The sequence below is a fragment of the Erythrolamprus reginae genome, chromosome 2 (assembly GCF_031021105.1).
Source record: "Erythrolamprus reginae isolate rEryReg1 chromosome 2, rEryReg1.hap1, whole genome shotgun sequence".
Classification (NCBI taxonomy): Eukaryota; Metazoa; Chordata; class Lepidosauria; order Squamata; family Dipsadidae; genus Erythrolamprus; species Erythrolamprus reginae.
Genome location: NC_091951.1, coordinates 146,045,203 through 146,064,628, shown reverse-complemented (window position 1 = coordinate 146,064,628; position 19,426 = coordinate 146,045,203). Strand labels below are relative to the sequence as shown.

The window sequence follows — 19,426 nt, the reverse complement described above, 5'->3', positions numbered from 1 at the left end:
ATTAACAACTGCCGAGATTCACTTAACAAATGTGGCAAGAAAGGTTGTAACATGAGTCAAAACTCACTTAAGAAATGTCTTGCTCAGCAGTAGAAATTTTTGGCTCAGTTATGGTCAGAGGTGGAGAATTGCCTGTAATGGATCCCAAACAACAGATGTTTTAATAGATCATCAATTTAGACCCTGCTCTCTAGCTATCACTCCATAGTTCTATTAATCACGGCCATACAGAAATGACTGCATGATTGCCATAAATTGAATGGAATATTTTCATGAGACTGAGAGCATCTGAGCTTTGCATGACATATTGAGGGATGAACTCGAAAAGGCAAGGCCCGAGAAGTTTTAAGTGGTGAAATTAGCATCATAAGCAATCGCAAGGCTTACAGTCCTCATTTTGGCCCTTAATAGCTCAAATCCTCAAAAGACATAGAAATGGTTCCAATCTTTTCACCCAAATCCTGAGGAGCACAAAGAGAAGTCTGGTGAACAGTGTGTATTTTCATCCTTCATCTAAAATAATAATATTTAAAAGACACGTAGAACTTGAAAGGAAACATAGATTAAGCTAGTCAGGGAAATACACTGTAGTATTTGAAATAATTACAGCCAGAGACCTACAAATCTATTTACAAGCTTCTGCAAAATCTTGGGGATTTTTCTGCAATCAAATTACATTTTGCCATCACCAATCACTGGGGATTTCAGTGAAAGAAGAAAAGAGAAAAGCAAAGTAATGAGTAAGATAATCATAAAAGATATGTTAAAAAGAGAGAGAGAGAGACAATTGTTAGTTGATAGAAAGCAGCAGATACACGAAAACCAAATGATCCAGGCAGTGTTTTACATTTACAATTAAGGTGCTTTGACTATTTTTTAATCTAGAAAAATAAGATGGATATTCTAAATTCAGTCATATTTAAAGTGGAATCTTAAAATATAATTTGGAAAGAGCAATTTTCGTAATATGCCACGTTTGCTTGATGATTGTGAAGAAAGTTGGAGTGGGATGTACAAAGAATTGCAGTCCATTTTATCAAAACAACATATAGTTAAACAGTATCAAGTATGGAAAACAGGAAAAGTCCAGAAATCAATGGGCAACAACTGAAGGAAGTGCTGAAAACAGTCAGTTAGAGAAAGATCGCAAGGAATTCTGAAATATCACAAGCTTTCAAAACAGGAAAAGAACTAAATAGATGCCTTAGAAATTCTTTTTATATTGTTTTTGATCCAGGTCTTAATGTACTCATACGTACCAGCAGGATAAATTGTACTTTTGGCAAATCTTGACAGTCAGCTTCTTGGGAAAAAGACAATATATATATATTATCATAAACCTGTGATGCCCTTGGAGATGAAAAAAATGAGAATTTTGTTGATAATAGAAAACAAGCCAAAGGGAAAGGGGAAAGAATCAATCAAAGGAGGGTACATTTGAGTGATAATTAACTAGAATAGCTTGTGTGCCAGTTTTCTTCATACTGTATTTAATAATGTAAGCATCAAATAATCCTGCAAAAACAATGTCATCTCTTATTCCAAACTTCCTCCTATATGTTTATACATTTAAGAGTCTCAGGTTATCTATATTACATTTCTGAAGTTAAAGTTAAAACCATTACTTTGAAAATAGAAAGGAGAAGAGTTATAGCGCTAATGGGAAGTCTGGTCAAAAAACTGACAAATGCATTCCAGGGGGAAAAAAAGATTTAAGAAATAAGGAAATGAATGGTAGATGTTGGTAACACATGTTCAAACAAAATACTTGGCAGTACAAAATAAAAATAAAGCTCTGATACTTGAAGCAAATATTTGTCCTGTACAAACACCATTGCAAGACAAATGAAAAAAGGAGGGGAACAAAGAACATGGTGGTTTTCCCCCAACAGTTTCTGAAATACAGGAGCTCCGGATCAATTGGTAAGGCCTTGTAGTACCATCATAAATAGCTGCACTTCTGAAAATATCTAGCTGTATAATGCATCTTTGGCTGGACTCATATAGTCACTTCTTAACTCACTTGTGCTGATTTTTGACCATCTGATAGTTTTATAATTAGACTTAATAGGGCCTGAACTGTGTTAAAAAATATTTTTTTAAAAAAGAAATAGCTGCCAGAGTTTGGGAACTCAAGAGCTAAAGGCTTGCAAAATCTTTCCCCATACCCAAGTTCCATTTGAATTTTGTTGTGTCATCAGTTCAAGGATCTCTGTGACATGAGCACAAAATTGGAAATCAGGGAAGACATATTGGCAGAGGCAAAATCCTAACCTCTTAATAACCTAACACTCATATGGGTTATTTTGCAGATTGAGCTACATTGGCTCTTGAAGCACGTATAACAAGAGGCAGTTGTGTCTTGAAAGTGCTTTTTTGTTTTTCCTATTGGGGAGTGTACAATGATTCCAATTCTTTGATTGTTTCTGCAGATCCTGGAGAAGTCAAAAGATCACAAGTAGCTTGAGGACTGCAGCCAGTTAAGTACCTGAGACAGTATAAAAGAGGACCAACCCAAGCATTTTTCTTTGGGTACATTGTCTCCTGACCCACGGCCTCCTTTTCTTTACTCAAAAAAGCCTTTTCACTGTAGCCTTGCAATAGTATTTGCAGTTATAGGAGACAACGGTTGTTAAAACATAACACTCTACACAGATATTATCCTCACAACATCCCTGTGAGGTAGGTAAGCATTATGAACTCCATTTCATAAAAGGTAGGTGGGAGAGGAGGTGGGTGGTTGGGCTTTAAAATCACCTCCCCACTCCTGCCTAATCCAGTGGAACGTTCAGGAGGACCTCCCTGCTTCCAGAATCACATTCAAACTCATCCATCCATAGGTTTGGCACAGCCTTATTTGTGTCTTAACATTACAGTACAAAAACAGAGCATCATGCAAGGGGAGTAGCACAAAATAGATAACCACAGAATAGCAAAGATTCTTTTTTTTTTTTTGTACCAGCAAACAGACCCAGCCATTGATCATGGGGAGCTGCACGTGCTTGGGCTGCTAGGAGCCAGTTTCAAAAAGAAGGAAAAAGAGTAGCTTCTCAACCCTGGAATGTTGGATGTTTAAGGCATAGCACTATAGGAATGGAATAATGATCAAACATGACAGAAAGAGTCCCTACAGACAATAATAAATAGATACGGAAGCTGACAGTGGAACATCTCCCCTGTTCCTCCTCTTGAAGCTTTATGGAAATCCCTTGAACTGGGTGGACTCAAAAGCCCACCTGGTCACGGAAGTCTATATCTCCATATCCACAGGTCTGATGTTACCGGTTTTGTGTTCTTTTACCCACAGTTCTCTGTCTTTGGCTGGATCCACTTTCTGAAGCAACTGATCCACAGGTTCCACTGTCTGAAAAACACAAGAGCCACGTGCCATTGCTTTCCCACGTCTAATAATAATAATAATAATAATAATAATAATAATAATAATAATACCAATAACAACAACAACAACAACAACAGAGTGGGAAGGAACTTTGGAGGTCTTCTAATCCAATCCTCTGTTTAGGCAGGAAACCCTACACTACTTCAGACAGATGATTAGGTTAGGTTAGGTTTATTGGATTTATATGTCGCCCCCTCCGCAAACTCGGGGCGGCTCACAACAATAATAAAAAACAGTACAGTACACAATACCAAATCCAATGCCCACCCATCCAGTTACAATTTAAATTAATAATCTCATAAAAACAGTATATATAAAAAACAGGCACACAGTCAATCAATCAACAAAACAACATGGGCAAGGGGGAGGTGTTTTAGTTCCCCCATGCCTGACGGCAAAGGTGGGTCTTAAGGAGTTTACGAAAGGCAGGGAGGGTGGGGGCAATCCTAATCTCAGGGGGGAGCTGGTTCCAGAGGGTCGGGGCCCCCACAGAGAAGGCTCTTCCCCTGGGTCCCGCCAGATGACATTGTTTAGTCGACGGGACCCGGAGAAGGCCAACTCTGTGGGACCTAACCGGTCGCTGGGATTCGTGTGGCAGGAGGCGGTCCCGAAGATATTCTGGTCCGGTGCCATGAAGGGCTTTATAGGTCATAACCAACACTTTGAATTGTGACCGGAAACTGATCGGCAGCCAATGCAGACTGCGGAGTGTTGGAGTGATATGGGCATACTTGGAGAAGCCCATAATTGCTCTCGCAGCTGCATTCTGCACGATCTGAAGTTTCCGAACACTTTTCAAAGGTAGCCCCATGTAGAGAGCGTTACAGTAGTCGAGCCTCGAGGTGATGAGGGCATGAGTGACTGTGAGCAATGACTCCCGGTCCAAATAGGGCCGCAACTGGCGCACCAGGCGAACCTGGGCAAACGCCCCCCTCGCCACAGCTGAAAGGTGTTTTTCTAATGTGAGCTGTGGATCGAGGAGGACGCCCAAGTTGCGGACCCTCTCTGAGGGGGTCAATAATTCCCCCCCAGGGTAATGGACGGACAGATAGAATTGTCCTTGGGAGGCAAAACCCACAGCCACTCTGTCTTGTCTGGGTTGAGTTTGAGTTTGTTGACACCCATCCAGGCCCCAACAGCCTCCAGGCACCGGCACATCACTTCCACTGCTTCGTTGACTGGACATGGAGTGGAGATGTACAACTGGGTATCATCGGCATATTGATGATACCTCACCCCATGCCCTTGGATGATCTCACCCAGCGGTTTCATGTAGATATTAAATAGCAGGGGGGAGAGGACTGACCCCTGAGGCACCCCACAAGGGAGAAACCTCGGGGTCGACCGAGGCCGACATCTGCTTAAAAACTTCCATGCCCAGTTCCTGCAACCGTACTTCATATGTTTTAGCCTCCAGTCCCCTAATCATCTTTGTTGCTCTTCTCTGCACTCTTTCTAGAGTCTCAACATCCTTTTTACATCATGGCGACCAAAACTGAATGCAGTATTCCAAGTGTGGCCTTACCAAGGCATTATAAAGTGGTATTAACACTTCACATGATCTTGACTCTATCCCTCTGTTAGAACTGTGTTGGCTTTTTTGGCAACTGCTGCACACTGCTGGTTCATATTTAAATAGTTGTTCATTAGGACTCCAAAATCCCTTTCACTGTTACTACTGTTGAGCAATGTACCACATATACTGTACCTGTGCATTTTGTTTTTCTTGCCTAAATGTAGAACCTTACTTTTTTCACCATTGAATTTCAAATGAATGCCTGGTAGACAGTTAAGAGAATAGTACATATGAGCCCATTTATTTTTCTTCTTCAACATGTAGATCTACTCTTTCATGTTTAACTTTATGGAATTATAAATGCCTTATATTGTCACGAATCTCATTTCAAGGGCTCCACATGACTGATCCTGACTCAAAGTAAACAGTACTTATTGAGAGAGCCGAGTTATCTGTTTTTATGCAGCCACATGCGTTAGCAGACATGTAAGTTTTCAGTTTTCTATAAAGGTTGCAGAAGTACAGCATGAGAAAGGATTCCAAGATAAGTAGACTCACACTTTGGTTGAACATGTCTGTCTCATGTCGCAACTGTGTATATTGGCAAAGGTGCTGCCGAATCATTTCTACCCTCTCGACTTCTAGCCTTTCAAGTTCCTGAAATGAAAGAATGAAATATGTTCATTCATGGATTAGGAATAAATCCCCACCACTGTGAATTAAATATAAAGCAAATTATTATTCATTTTAGTCTGTTTTGGTACTTTGTAACTGCTCGCTAAAGTAAAGGTGGACAATCCACAGATAATGGACAATTTTTATGGCCCCTGAGAGTCCCCAAAATCATGCCGTCAAAATTTGATGGTAAGCCAGGCTAGGTGGTGATTGTTCAATTAAAAGGTAAAATAAAATCAGAAAAATAACATCAAATTCTGTGATAGATTTAATCCATTAAAATATCTTATTTTACTGAACTCTAACTTTCAGCAATACAAGCAAAACAAATCAAAATCTCTCATTATGCTACACTATTGTGACTCCCCTTGAAAATTGTTTCTTCCCTTCCCTTCCCTTCTCTTTCTCCCACTCTTCAAATATAAACTATAGTTCTGATATGAAGACAAATAAATATGTTCACAAAGATTGTAAATTTGAAAATAGGAGTATATGTGCCAAATAAGTCAATAATGTGAAAAAAAATACAACTTGATTTTTAATGTGTTTATGTTTGCGCTTTCAAGTCAGCTTTTTGATTCCCTGTGACTGTCTAGACTAGTCTCTGCAGTTTTCTTGGCAGGGATCTTTTGGGAGTGGATCATTATTGACTGATTCCTAGGATCCAGAGTGTCTAGTCCAAGGTCACCCAATTGGATTTGTGCCTCAGACAGGACTAGAACTCCCAGACTCTAGCTTGGTGGCTTAACCACTACACACCAAACTGACTCTGATCTATTTTGCCATGTACTCATTTAATGTGGCATCCATCAAGATGTCTCAGCATTTTTATAATATAAATTTTAAAATCAAGACATTAAAAACAGCAAAGATGGCAATTAGAACAAGCTAGTCGAAAATGTTCATCCTTACAATAAAAGAATATATTATTAAAGACTTAAAAAAAAAAAGTTAATAAAGGTGCCAGGACCTTTAACATTGCAGGCCATGCATTCCAAAGAGCTGAATTAGCAATATGGAAGGCTTAATCTTGACTCACCACCAGACCAGCTCACAGCTGCTCTGAGTCCACTTTGGATTGAGCGGCATATAAATCCACCCACCCACCCAACCAAACCAACAAACAAACTATTGGCAAACCTCTACAAGTGATCTCTTAAAGCAAGGAGGTTCATATAGGAAGAGGCATTATTTCAAGTGAGAGAACTACATAGTGACATGACATGGAGCAGTTTCCTGCATCAACCATCAAACTTTATGATGTAGATAGAAGGCTAGGAAGTGTAAGGGATAAAGGTAGAGATTATGGAGATTTCTAAGCATGTAATATAAACTCATACATGACTGCTGGTTCCACAGATAGCCCCATTATTATTATTATTTAAAAAAATAATTTTAGTCTAAGGAAGGGACAATATACAACTATGTTTGAGTAAAAATTCAAGTATGGGGATTTCAGAATTGGAAACACTATTATATATAAAATGGTCTAATATATGTAATTACACTCAAGGTGAAAAAGCACCACTATCTTATTTCTGAAATATGCACTGTAAGACGAGGCTAACATTTTACTTACCAGAGAGGTGGTTACCATTTCTTCAAACCATTTTGACTGAGCTTGGTTATACAGATCCACACAACGCATGAGATCGTCTCCTGCAAAACAAATTCCCCAAACCATCATGTGAGTTCTTCTTGCAATTCATTCACCTACCCAAAGGGTGCTTTACTATTTATATTAATGCCATTATGATTTCACTTTTTGGTCTTTCCTGGGATTGTATTGCACCTATGTAGGGCAAGTGCGCAATTTTAGTGAAAGATGTTGCTGCTTTTAGGAAATGCTATGTGACAACACAGGTACAATTACATAATTGCCTTCTTGCATATGTAAACACTTTTCTGCCTTTAAACATGAAGCATTCCACTAAACAGCCCTAGTAATAGCTCCCGGTTCGCTTGTGCCTGTCGTTGTCAGAGAGCCGATTGTGAAGGGAGCGTGGGGCTCCACCTACCTGCCTGAATGCTGCCATTTGGGTTCTTTTACACTCTGCACATGCATAGAACACTTTGGTAAAAAAAACCTCATGCTCCCTTCGCAACTGGCTCTCTGATGACCGATAGGCACAAGCGAACTGGGAGCATTTCACTCCTATCTAGTAGCTAATTCAAATTAATTAAGAAAAAAGCAAAAACTAATCTCTTCATCCATAGAAGTGAGAAAGTCATTAAGAAACATATTGCAAATTCAGCTGATTGGTCGACATGTCTCATTAACTTCATATTAAGAATGTTTAACACAAGAAACAAACTTCATTGCTATTACTGCCTACTCTTTTTCCACTTTAAGGAAATCTCCCTAGGTTTACTTGACCAAGGTTTACTTCTCCCTAGGTTTACTCGTATGTTTGGTTTTTACTTTAATGGGTTTTTAATTGTTTTTACTGTTGGATTATTGTGTATACTGTTCTATTATTGTTGTTAGCCGCCCCGAGTCTTCGGAGAGGGGCGGCATACAAATCCAATAAATCAAATCAAATCAAATCAAATCAAAGAATAATGAAAAATAATATTTTAATATAAATGAAAATTTATTATTTCCTTCCTTTGGGAATTCCAATGTATAAATCACATTCTAAAATTTCGATACTAGCGATCAAATTACACTTATCAAAGAATCCTTAGGTGAACAAAGATGATAGAGCTTTCACAGGGAAGTTAAATATAAAACCCTTCTGCGATTTGATTGCATACTGCCTATTTGTGTGTAATGAATTTGAATTTGAAATAACGAAACAGTCTATCAGTATTTTATAACATTGTTTCTTGGGCAGAAACAGAAACTTTCATATTTCTTTTGAAATTTCTTCCCACTCTACTTAGCAGAGTCACACATAAATAGTAAGGATGTGTTCAGATTTGCAGAAAGATGTCCTGTTTAAACTGGGACCTCAGCCGTGTACAGCCTGTGTCAACTTCTGTTCACTTCAAGATTTAACGAAACTTACAATTTGACTAGCAGTAAATAAACTTTGCATACAGCTGTAAACAGAGGAACATATCCGAAAACTAAATGGGAGGATAATTTAACCAAGAGTAGATGAATCTTGACACAGGTTTGCCTATTGGCAATTTTGCTGACTGAAACAAACACACTTTTCAGTGGCTTTTCTATGCTTGTTTTTTTCTAACCCGTAATTCAATAAGTATCAAATTCTGCACTGTAATAGATCAGTAGGATTTATATTAATTCTATACAATAATGCATGTTTTATCGTAGAGTTGACTTAGGTAATAATTTGACTATCTCTCCTGCCATCTACTGTACAATGGAAACAGTAAAAAAAAAATTAAGAAAAGCAAATATAAGTAATTTCAAACTGAAAAAATGTAAAGGCTAGCTCCAATTGTATTTGTCAAATAAATACATGGAAAAGATAAAAACTTCAAATCGATTTATCTCTATAGTACTAAAATGTTCACATGATTCAATTAATTTAAGAAATATTGGCACAATGAGGACATAGATGTGGCTTGCATTCTGCAGCGGATGCTCTCCAAGTATCGTATTTTTCAGAGTATAAAATGCACCTTTCTCCGCCCCCCCAAAAAGAGGGTGGAAATGTCGGTGCATCCTATACAACAAATGCAGACATTTTTGCTGTCCTGAAGCCCCACCCCCACATCCCATTTTTGGACAGAGTCTGGGAAGCCTTCAGAGAGCTCCTGGGTGCTGGGGGATGGCAAAAACGCCCCTTTTGTGTGAAAAAAAGGGCTGATTTGTGCCCATTTTTTCACAAAAATGGGGTGGGCAAAAGGTTTGGGGAAACTGCAGAGAGCTCCCAGGGACTGTGGGAAGGCAAAAATGCTCCCAGATGTTCTCTGGTGGCTTCCCAGACCCTTTACCCACCGTGTTTTTGTGAATCAGCCTGGTTTTTTTGCAAAATCGGGGCTGTTTTTGCCTTCTAATTACCCCATCTAACATGATTGGAGGAGGAATACTGGGATTTGAAGTCCACTAGTCACTGTCAAGTTTGAAGAGCCCTGGGTTAGGGGTGCAAGGGACTTCAATCTTGGCAAGTTTAAGACTTGTGGACTTCAACTCCCATTCCTGAGCTAGCGTGACTAGAGGAGGAATTCTGGGAGTTGAAGTCCACAAGTCTTAAAGCTGTCAAGCTTGAAGTTTGTAAAAAGTATATATGGTTGTAAAAAGTATACATATTTGTAAAAGGTGTTCTGCTACACTGGTATTTTATTAAATAATATATTACTACACTATTTGGTTCAGAATACTTGTTTCCTTGTTTTCCACCTCTAAAATCTAGGCGTGTCTTATACTCCAAAAATATGTTATGTTGGGTTTGGAAACTCTTAAATCCATTTGATAGGACCAAGGAGGACTTGCTGGCTGGAGGGATAAGAGATGGTCCAACCCAGCTGAAGATTATTCTGGACTCATGTCCTCTAATACTGGCCTATTTTCCTTAGTTTCCTTACATGCATCTCAATAATGAAAGTATAGGTTAGCTATAATGGTCTTTATTATTTATTTATTTATTTATTTATTTGTTTATTACAAAGGAATTAAATCCTGGAAACAAGATCTTCAGCACCAGAAGATCCAAACTGGTTTTTCATATATGGTTTATCAGACTAAATATAGGTAAAATCTTAAAGAATGCAGTTTTGATCAATGCCAAAATTTAATGAATCATGCTCTCCTTCCTAGCTAAATCAATAGAAGGCTTTTTATACCCCATATCCCTTTGACATTCAAATTTCCTTATTTCTTTGTACCGCGCAGTGTCCTTATTCTACATACACTCACCAGCTTGAGTAGACTTCCGCCTGGCCTTTTTAATTTCCTCTTCTGTCTTGTTGCTCAGTTTTATCTCCAACTGCTGTGTTTTCATCTCTAAATCCTTTTGCCTCTCTGTTAATGCTTTTCGAGCCTTGAAACAAACCAAGAGTCATAAATTTCTTCACAGAAAGAAATATCTATCTGCCTTTTTCCTTTCCATAAGATTTATTCTTTTATAGACTAAACCACTGAAAAAAACAGTGTACGTGCTACGACTTTTGTAGCTAGAACATCAAGGAAATGAACATTTGGATGAGATCGAGCACCAAACTATTCGGAACCAAAGTACCACCAGTGTCTGAAAAAAGGTGGAATCTAGGTGAAACTATTGATGAGCCCTAGTGGCGCAGTGGTTAAGTGCAGTATTTCAGGCAAACTTTGCCCACAGCCTGGAGTTTGATTCTGATAGTGCTCAAGTTTGATTCAGCTTTCCATCCTTCTGAAGTCAGTAAAATGAGGACCCAGATTGTGGGGAGCAATGTGCAAATAATGCTGACATTGCAACCTGCCCTGAGAGTATAGTAAAGCACTGTGGGTGGTATTTAAGTCTAAATGCTACTGTTCTTTGGAATCCTAGTTTATTTAGTTATTTTAAAACATTGCTGAGTAGATTACATTGTATTTCCACAAGCGGGTTCTTTTCAGCAGAAGTAGAAGCAAAGGATAAAATTATTGACCTAGGACAGCATTTTCAGTTATATGTTAGGATATAGGACATAAAATATAGAACATGGCATAAATAATCTTGCCCTCCTGTCTCTATCTTGACCCTTTTTTTCTTCCCATGGGGACTGTCACCCCACTATTATGGAGGGGTCAACCAGACCACGTGGAGTGATGGCTTACAGCTTGAAGAACCATATTTTTCTTACAATCACATTACATACACATTATTTTTTTCAAATATCTGCTAGTCTGCCCGCCTGCCCACCCCCTTCTCTCTCTCTCTCTCTCCTCTCTCTCTCTCTCTCTCTCTCTCCTCTCTCTCTCTCTCTCTATCTATCTATCTATCTATCTATCTATCTTTCTCTATTATGGTGGTGCAATGGTTAGAGTGCAGCACTGCAGGCTACGTTTGCTGACAGCTGGCTGCGTGCAATTTGGCAGGTCGAATCTCATAGGCACTAGACTGACTCAGCCTTCCATCTTTCTGAGGCCAGTAAAATAAGGAGTAATTGTTGGTGGCAATATGCTGACTCCATAAACCACTTAGAGGGGGCTGTAAAAGCACTGTGAAGCGGTATATGTGCTATTGCTACTTCTACTGTTACATCTCTCTCTCTCTCTCCTTCCCTCCCTCTCTCTTTCTCTCTCCACAAGGATTTCTATTTTGAGTATGCACAGCAGTTTCGCCTTATTTATGAGAAATTCTTACCTTTTCCACTGCTGCATACCGACTAACCAGCTGTTTTCGCAAATCAGCAATATGATGGTCATATTTTTTCATATCTTTCTTGAAGTTTTCACGGAAGTTCAGTAGTGGTTTCTCCACTTCTGTCTGGAGCTGGCATAAAGAAAAAAAGAAAAAAATGGTTTAAGAGGTTTTAGATGCTAGGAGCCGATTATCTCCGGGACCGCCTTCTGCCGCACGAATCCCAGTGACCAGTTAGGTCCCACAGAGTGGGACCCAGGGGAAGAGCCTTCTCTGGAACCAGCTCCCCCCAGAGATTAGAGTTCTAATTAGATTTCTAAGCATTATGAGGGAGCAATAATCAATCTTGGCTAAAAAGCTAATATATATGAATCAGATGGGTTGATAGTTAAAAACCATGAAATACCAGTAATATGAATTAACAAGAGATTTCTCTCTGATTTCTATCCTCCTGTCAAGAAAACTATATGCACAGGTGCCTGAAGTTATTAAGACTTGAAGTTAACCTGAAAAAACATGCTATCCCTTTTGCATGGGAGGAAGAAGTGCTGTAGAAAGTTCTGAAAAGTAGAAAAATCTAAGTGATATAATCATGGATTTCATATCTGTTTTGAATCTGTTTTGAATCTCAGATATCTGTGTGAAGCAAACACTTCAAAGCAGAGAGGAAGAACATAATCCTGAAGATTTCAAAGCAGTTGCCACTTCTACAATGAGATATACAGTGTTCCCTCAATTTTCGCAGGTTCGAACTTCGCGGATAGCCTATACCATGGTTTTTCAAAAAATATTAATTAAAAAATACTTTGCGGTTTTTTTCCTATACCACGGTTTTTTCCATCTGATGACGTCATATGTCATCGCCAAACTAATAATTTATGCAAATAAATAACAAAAATAATAATTATTGTTAATAAATAATTATGTTTATAAATATCAGGATCACTATTCAATGGTGAGTACCAGTAATAATGGTGAGTAAATGGTTGTTAAGGGAATGGGAAATGGTAATTTAGGGGTTTAAAGTGTTAAGGGATGGCTTGTGATATTGTCCATAGCCAAAAATGGTGTATTTACTTCTGCATCTCTACTTCGCGGAAATTCAACTTTCGCGGGTGGTCTCGGAACGCATCCCCCGAGGAAATCGAGGGAACACTGTATATGAATTTTCTTTTTCTTTCTATGTTGAAGGGATGGGGGGAGGGATAGCAAATTCTGAAACAAAAAATGAGCCCTAAGGATACAATTCATTTGATTCCTGCCACTTAGAATAGCCTATTCTAAAATTTCAGAGAGGAATCAGTTATTTTAACTGTAAATTAGCTACAATCCAAATTGAATCAGTACATGGTTATTTAGGTCTTTGTTCAAATATCATCGAATTATAAAATATTGAGATTGCAATCTTGTATAAAGAAAACAAGAGAGGTTACTTGCCTAATAAGTGACCAGTTCTTACTTCTACGACCACTAGTATTAATATTTTGATGTGCACTAGGATATTAGGGGTTTTTTTTGAGGGGGAAACTGACGAAATGATACTGTCCAATCCAGGGATGTCAAATTTGCAGTGTCACGTTGCTGTGAATTGACGTATTGCGACTTCCCCCCTTCGCTAAATTGAGGGTAGGTGTGGCTAATGTGTGATTCATCCAGCCTGCGGGCTGCAAGTTTGACACCCCTGGTCCAATCACTGATGAACATTAGTACGTATTCTATTGCAACCAATAACTTTTGGGAATTAAATTTTGTCAGGATCAGGAAAGAACAATGCAATTTTAGGTAATCTCATGCCTACAAAAACATGATTACATTTGACAATTAAGAGGAAATGATTTGATACCTTAGAGGAAAATTTAAGATGAACCTCTGCTTCATCAGCCATGCTTTTTTTTAGCTGAGACCAAGATTCGCCGAGTGTCCTGCAATGCATAAGCCTAGTTAATAAGAAATTACTTCTTCATTAGGATCTGAAAGCCATCATTACCACAGCTAATGGGATTAGCTATTAGCCAAAGCACAACTTTTAACTCTCAATAATTCTCTCTCTAAATGTATACTCCTATTTGAATTCAGTGAAGACATTATCATGAATATCTTTAGAAAAATCTGATCCAACTCTCAGTATTAATAAATGAAACTCACAATATAAGGCTTAAAACTAATGTTAATTTCAAATGAGATGTAATCTTATGACAGTAGCTAACAATGGAAATTTCATTCCATTTCATTCCATTCCATTCAATGGAAATCTTTGGAAATTTATTTGTCATATTTACATATTATAATATATCAAGCCAAGAGTTTAGCATATGTGGAATGTGCATGATAAATTTACCAAACTATGTTTTGAGCATTTTTTACACACTTTGCAACAGATGGACAATTTAGGAGAAATATTTCTATAGGCACTTAGAATACTTCAGAAGAATATCTTTATTACAACATGTTGAGTAGGTCGTGTTTGGAAACCACAAACAACAACAACAACAACCATATCTAGATTAGTTTAGAACCTGATGAGAAATCATATGGGGAACCAATGCAACATTATGAAAATAAAAATAGGATATAAGTGACAAATGCTGGCTTTTCATCTGCCTTTTCCACATTTTCCCCAAAAATGTCTAAACAAGAGCTAAGGATAATTTACTCACTCTGAAATGTAAAGCGCCTTATTAATATCTAACATGTATAGTATGCCAGTATCTGAAATGACTCAAACAAATTATATTCACAAATATTAGTCTGTTTCTGTATCTATCTCTGAAAAGGGATATTCCTGTGTGTATTTCTATTCCATATATGATGGTTCTAAAGGGTTTGAAAAATATTATGTTCTTTTTGTATGGATGACATTTTATACACTTGTTTTTATAGTTAATGCTTTTATTTTAAGAATTAACTGAGAAAATCCCAATGCTTTGACTGTATAAAGAGTCACCTTGGGTCAACTAGGTCAACTAATTTCAATTGCAGCAAATTGCAATTAAATTAACCAAGGACAACTAATTTGAATTGCAGCAAATATGACAACTTTAAACATATTTCTTTAAAAAAAGACCAACCAGTTTAATTGATTAGTTTAATATCTTTGCCAATTTAATTCTTCCTTCATCTGCTATAATATATAGCTTACATATCATAGCCATATATGGAAGAAGAATTAGACAAGATGGTCCAATATTCTAACATTCTTCTTACAGAAGAAGACGAATCTCCTAATAATGCCATCAATTTTAGAGCAGACTGTAATCTGGCAGGTAATTAGAATACAAAAATGCAAATTTACCCTTCTTCCTGGGCAGCGAGGGAGTTCTGTGATAGTTTAGATAGGTTCTTGGCATATTCTTCTTCAATTTTTATTCTGGAAAAAAAACACACCAGTGACATCAGGCAAAAACTATTACTGTATGTATTACAAATGTAGCTTGTAGAAGGATATCCGGAAAGTAAGGTTACAAGGCATGTAACCTTCGTGGGGAAAGTTCAAGGGGGAAGTTGGTATTACTATCGTGTAGTGGGAAGACAGCAGAAGAGAATGAGCAATGCCAATGGTCAGTAGATCATCGACTGATGTTGTGGTGAAGGTTGGAGATGAGCTTCCTCATTCCGTTTCCATCCAAGGGCGAAGGGCGTGCTGTAATACGCTACTTGGATGCTAAGGGCAGGAAAGTAGCTGTGATGGATGCCCAAGTTTGTGCGCAATGGGTGCCCAAGATTTCTTGCCGATTGCTAAGTTTTGAATTTTTTGGCTGAAGGAGAATGGGTATGGCGCCACTGCCCTGATTGATGTTTGCTCTCTGGAGTATGGTGATAAGCCCAAGTTTCATCTCCTGCACTATATAGTTGAAAAAAACCTTGCCTTCAATCTTGAAATTCTCAGGTGGCACTGACTCTGTTGATTTTGTGCACTTCAGTAAGCATCTTGGGCACCCATCGCAGCAGCGTTCATGCCCTTTGCATTCAGTTAGCGTATTACAGTGCGCACTTCGCACTTGGAGGGAAACAGAATGAGGACGCTCATCTCTAACCTTCACCACAATGGCAGTCGATAATCTACTCACCGCTGGCACTGCTTGTTCTCTTCCACTGGCTTCCTGCTACATGATAATAATACCAACTTCCCCCATGAACATTCCCCATGAGAGCTACGTGCCTTGTAGCCTTATTTTCTGGATAATCTTCAAAATTACAATCAAATGCAATACGTTTAGCAACTCACTTTTTGGAAACCTCTATTTTTATATATTTATAGTTTACCCACAAAGTTTGCCAAGAAAATTAAATAATTTCACTAAACTCATGGATTATAATCACAATCCTATATAGGATATCCATGAGTTTAATGAAATTATATATGTCTAAGTGCTATTGCTATCCCATTTGCCTCTGTTAGCGGTAATTGTTCTGCAGTTGATAAAGCAGTGATACAAGATTTGTATTTGCCCACTTCTTTCCAAAAGTTTCCACTGATACTTATTTGTCAAAAAAGTCCTTGCATGCACAAGGAAAGAACAAAGAGCAAAGCAAACTTAGATTTACAAGGTCTAGCAAGTGCAAACAGATGTTAAGCTCTGAAAATTTGTTGATGTCCACATTTTGTCAAAGGGATGCTAAACAGTTTTTATACCTAAAAGCTTCCATTGAGTCATGAGAGCATTTCACTATTAATTTGCCAAAGTATAATTGTAGGAAATGAACTGATGCTTCAGCCCTTTTATTTCTCTCTCTCTCTCTCTCTGATCAGGCAGACAAGTCCATTCATGGAACAGAATGTTCCAATCGCCCGTTGCAAGTTGCTTTTTCCTCCTATTATTATGTGGAAAACGATTTAGAAGAATGCTCTTTTTAAAAGAAAAATTATAAATAACGAGCAGCTATAAATAATAACTGTTTATCTTTCTCTCTTGGTTTATCCTTCCATGTCACACAGACGTTTTAAGTTACTTAAACGACCAGAGCTAATGTGAGAATTTGGGTGGAAGGGTGGGGTGGACAGATTTCTGAGTTATATCAAAATCCGCAAGAAGCATGACTCATCTGGACTCAGAATGAACTTAAGCAATTGTACTTCTCTCTTTCTGTAGCAAATATTTAAACGGGTCCTTAGTAATTATAAGAGCTGTTTTTGTAATTTTTTTAAAAAATCACCTGAGGAAACAGCACTTGCTAGTTTTTCATTCATCCGGCCGGGAGCAATGACATTATGAAACAGAGCTCCTGAGATTGAAAATCCTACCAAGGAAAGAGGGGGCAATGGTTTTTGCCAATCCCCCCTCCCCAATTGCTGCGCCCTCTGAAAATCAGAAAGAAAACACACTTGAAAGCATTAAGGGGATAAGGACTGTTATGATAAATGGAAGATAATGGAATTTTCTTAAGAGAACCTCTTTATGAGAATTAGCATATTTCTGTTGCTGCAAACTTTTTGATTTGGCTACATAGAAAAAAATGTTCTGTTTGTTTTCTCACTGTAGATTTCCTTCTGTATATAAAGTGAGAGGGTGGAAAGTGAGAAGATATTTCTACAGCCATGTAATTACCAAATAACATCTCACTGCAACAACTCACATCTCACTGCTCCATCGGGATGCTGCTATCTTACTCCATTGCTGTTGCAGATGGATTGGCTGCTACTAGCTCTCCAAGTACAATTCGCAGTACTGGTTGCTATCTTTAAACCCAATAACAGCTTAAAGTCTATATATTTCAGAGCCTGCCTTTCCTGGATCAAATTTGCCCAGCTGATCCTGCCAATTATAGAATACCTGTTTAGGACTGTTAGGTAGCATGACAGGGGAGGCCTTGCAGGTGGACATTCTCTTTGATAGCTTCCTTCCTATGAAACCCTCATCACAACTTTGGGTCATCCTTTTCTAGAAGGCCTTTTAGGATTGATTCTGCATTAGTTTCTATTATAATGACACTGATTCTACTTTATAACTGTCTTGTTTTTATAATACTATGTTTTATTATATAAGTTGTAAAGCACATGCAGTCTGTTTGGATTGAGGCAGTACACAGGGGGTCCTCGGGTTACAATAGTAATTGGGGCTGGAATTTCTGCCACTAATGGTTGTAAAGCACAATGTGTCCACACTGCTTGACAATCCCAGCAGGCCCTGATGTTGCTGATAAGCAAAGAACACTTAGCAAGTCTTTCCTTCTTAGGTGGTTAGCAAGCAGGCCCATGGGTAAGCTATGATTGGGTGGAAGTCATGGAGAGTGGGTGGGCAGGACCAAGTAAAGGCAGATGGGCAGATAGAAGATGCAGGGAGGCACGAGTGGGAGCTAGCGGTGAGAGCAGGTGCAAGAAATGTGTAAATAGGTGGGCATAAATATGTGTGGGCACTACAAAGTGCAAGGGAACGCTGTGGAACACAAGTCTGGTCACTAGGGGCTCCTCCAGAAAAAAAAGCAGCAGAAGAGATCTTGAAGTTCTGCCAGTTTTTCCAGTCTTTACTTAGGGGAAGCCAGTAGGAAAAATTGCAAGAGGTAAGTAGGAATGCGGCCGCGAGAGCTATTGTGGGGCTTCCAAGATCTGCCCACGTTTCACCAACACTCCGCGGCCTGTACTGGTTGCCGATCAGTTTCCGGTCACAATTTAAAGTGTTGATAATGACCTATAAAGCCCTACATGGCATCGGACCAGAATACCTGCGGGATCACCTTCTGCCGCACGAATCCCAGCAGCCAATCAAGTCCCACAGAGTTGGCCTTCTCTGGGTCCCGTCGACTAAACAATGCCATGTGGTGGGACCCAGGGGAAGAGCCTTCTCTGAGGTGGCCCTGGCCTTTTGGAATCAACTCCCCCCAAAGATTCGAATTGCCCCTACTCTTCCTGCCTTCCGCAAGATGTTGAAGACCTATCTATGTCACCAGGCATGGGGGGAATAACGATCTCTTCCCCCCACTACCCCATTTTTTCTTGTCTGTGATACATGAGAATGGTGTGATTGTGTAGTAATGATTGTTTTTAATATCTATGGGTTTTAAATTTCATTTTTTAACTTATATTGGATTTGTACTCTGTGTATTGTATTGATGTTGTTGTGAGCCGCCCCAAGTCGTCGGAGAGGGGCAGCATACAAATCTAATAAATCTTAAATCTTAATCTTAATCACATGACCTCACAATGCTGTGATAATTGTAAGCCCTCTTTACAATTTGAATGGTCACTGAATGAATGGATATAAGTTGAGAACTACCTGCATACATTTCACCAATAAATATATACACGAAACCATCAGAGTAAAAAAGAGTAAAAAACCCACCCTTCCATTTTCTGCCTGATCTCTGAATATTATCTGTATTTAACAGAAAATGCTCTTCTAGACTTGTACATGGATAGAATCGGGAGTCTAGCCATTGGAAATATAAACCCAAACCGCAAAGGAGTCAATTTAGCTCATGACTGAGTTTTCTAAGTTACCTTTCTCGAATAAACTCTGCCATTTCTTTCTGCATTTGCTTCCCTTTCAGTTGTTTCTGCAAAAGAATTTCGAATCCCGAGACTGTACTGTTCCCTTGTGGGTCCTTCTTATCAGTCTAGAGAAAATGAACAGCAAAAGCATGAACAGGTGAGACGTGCTTCAA

At 38.6% G+C, this 19,426-nt stretch overlaps 1 protein-coding gene across 2 annotated transcripts in view; it reads right to left on the bottom strand.

Moving 5' to 3' along the window:
- Nucleotides 1-1,260: 1,260 nt before the first annotated feature.
- Nucleotides 1,261-19,426, bottom strand: part of GAS7 (growth arrest specific 7) — a 174,384-nt gene continuing 156,218 nt past the window's right edge. The window contains exons 7-15 of one of the 2 annotated variants that reach the window (XM_070739802.1): nt 19,263-19,378; nt 15,120-15,194; nt 13,671-13,749; nt 11,831-11,959; nt 10,423-10,546; nt 7,171-7,250; nt 5,475-5,573; nt 3,237-3,364; nt 1,261-1,300 (exon numbers count right to left, since the gene is read on the bottom strand). In XM_070739802.1, coding sequence (XP_070595903.1) covers nt 3,251-3,364; nt 5,475-5,573; nt 7,171-7,250; nt 10,423-10,546; nt 11,831-11,959; nt 13,671-13,749; nt 15,120-15,194; nt 19,263-19,378 — 816 coding nt within the window. In that variant the 3' untranslated portion in view covers nt 1,261-1,300; nt 3,237-3,250. Of the gene's footprint in view, nt 1,301-1,467; nt 3,365-5,474; nt 5,574-7,170; nt 7,251-10,422; nt 10,547-11,830; nt 11,960-13,670; nt 13,750-15,119; nt 15,195-19,262; nt 19,379-19,426 lie in introns of those variants that run through there. The other variant, XM_070739803.1, reaches the window with a different exon arrangement.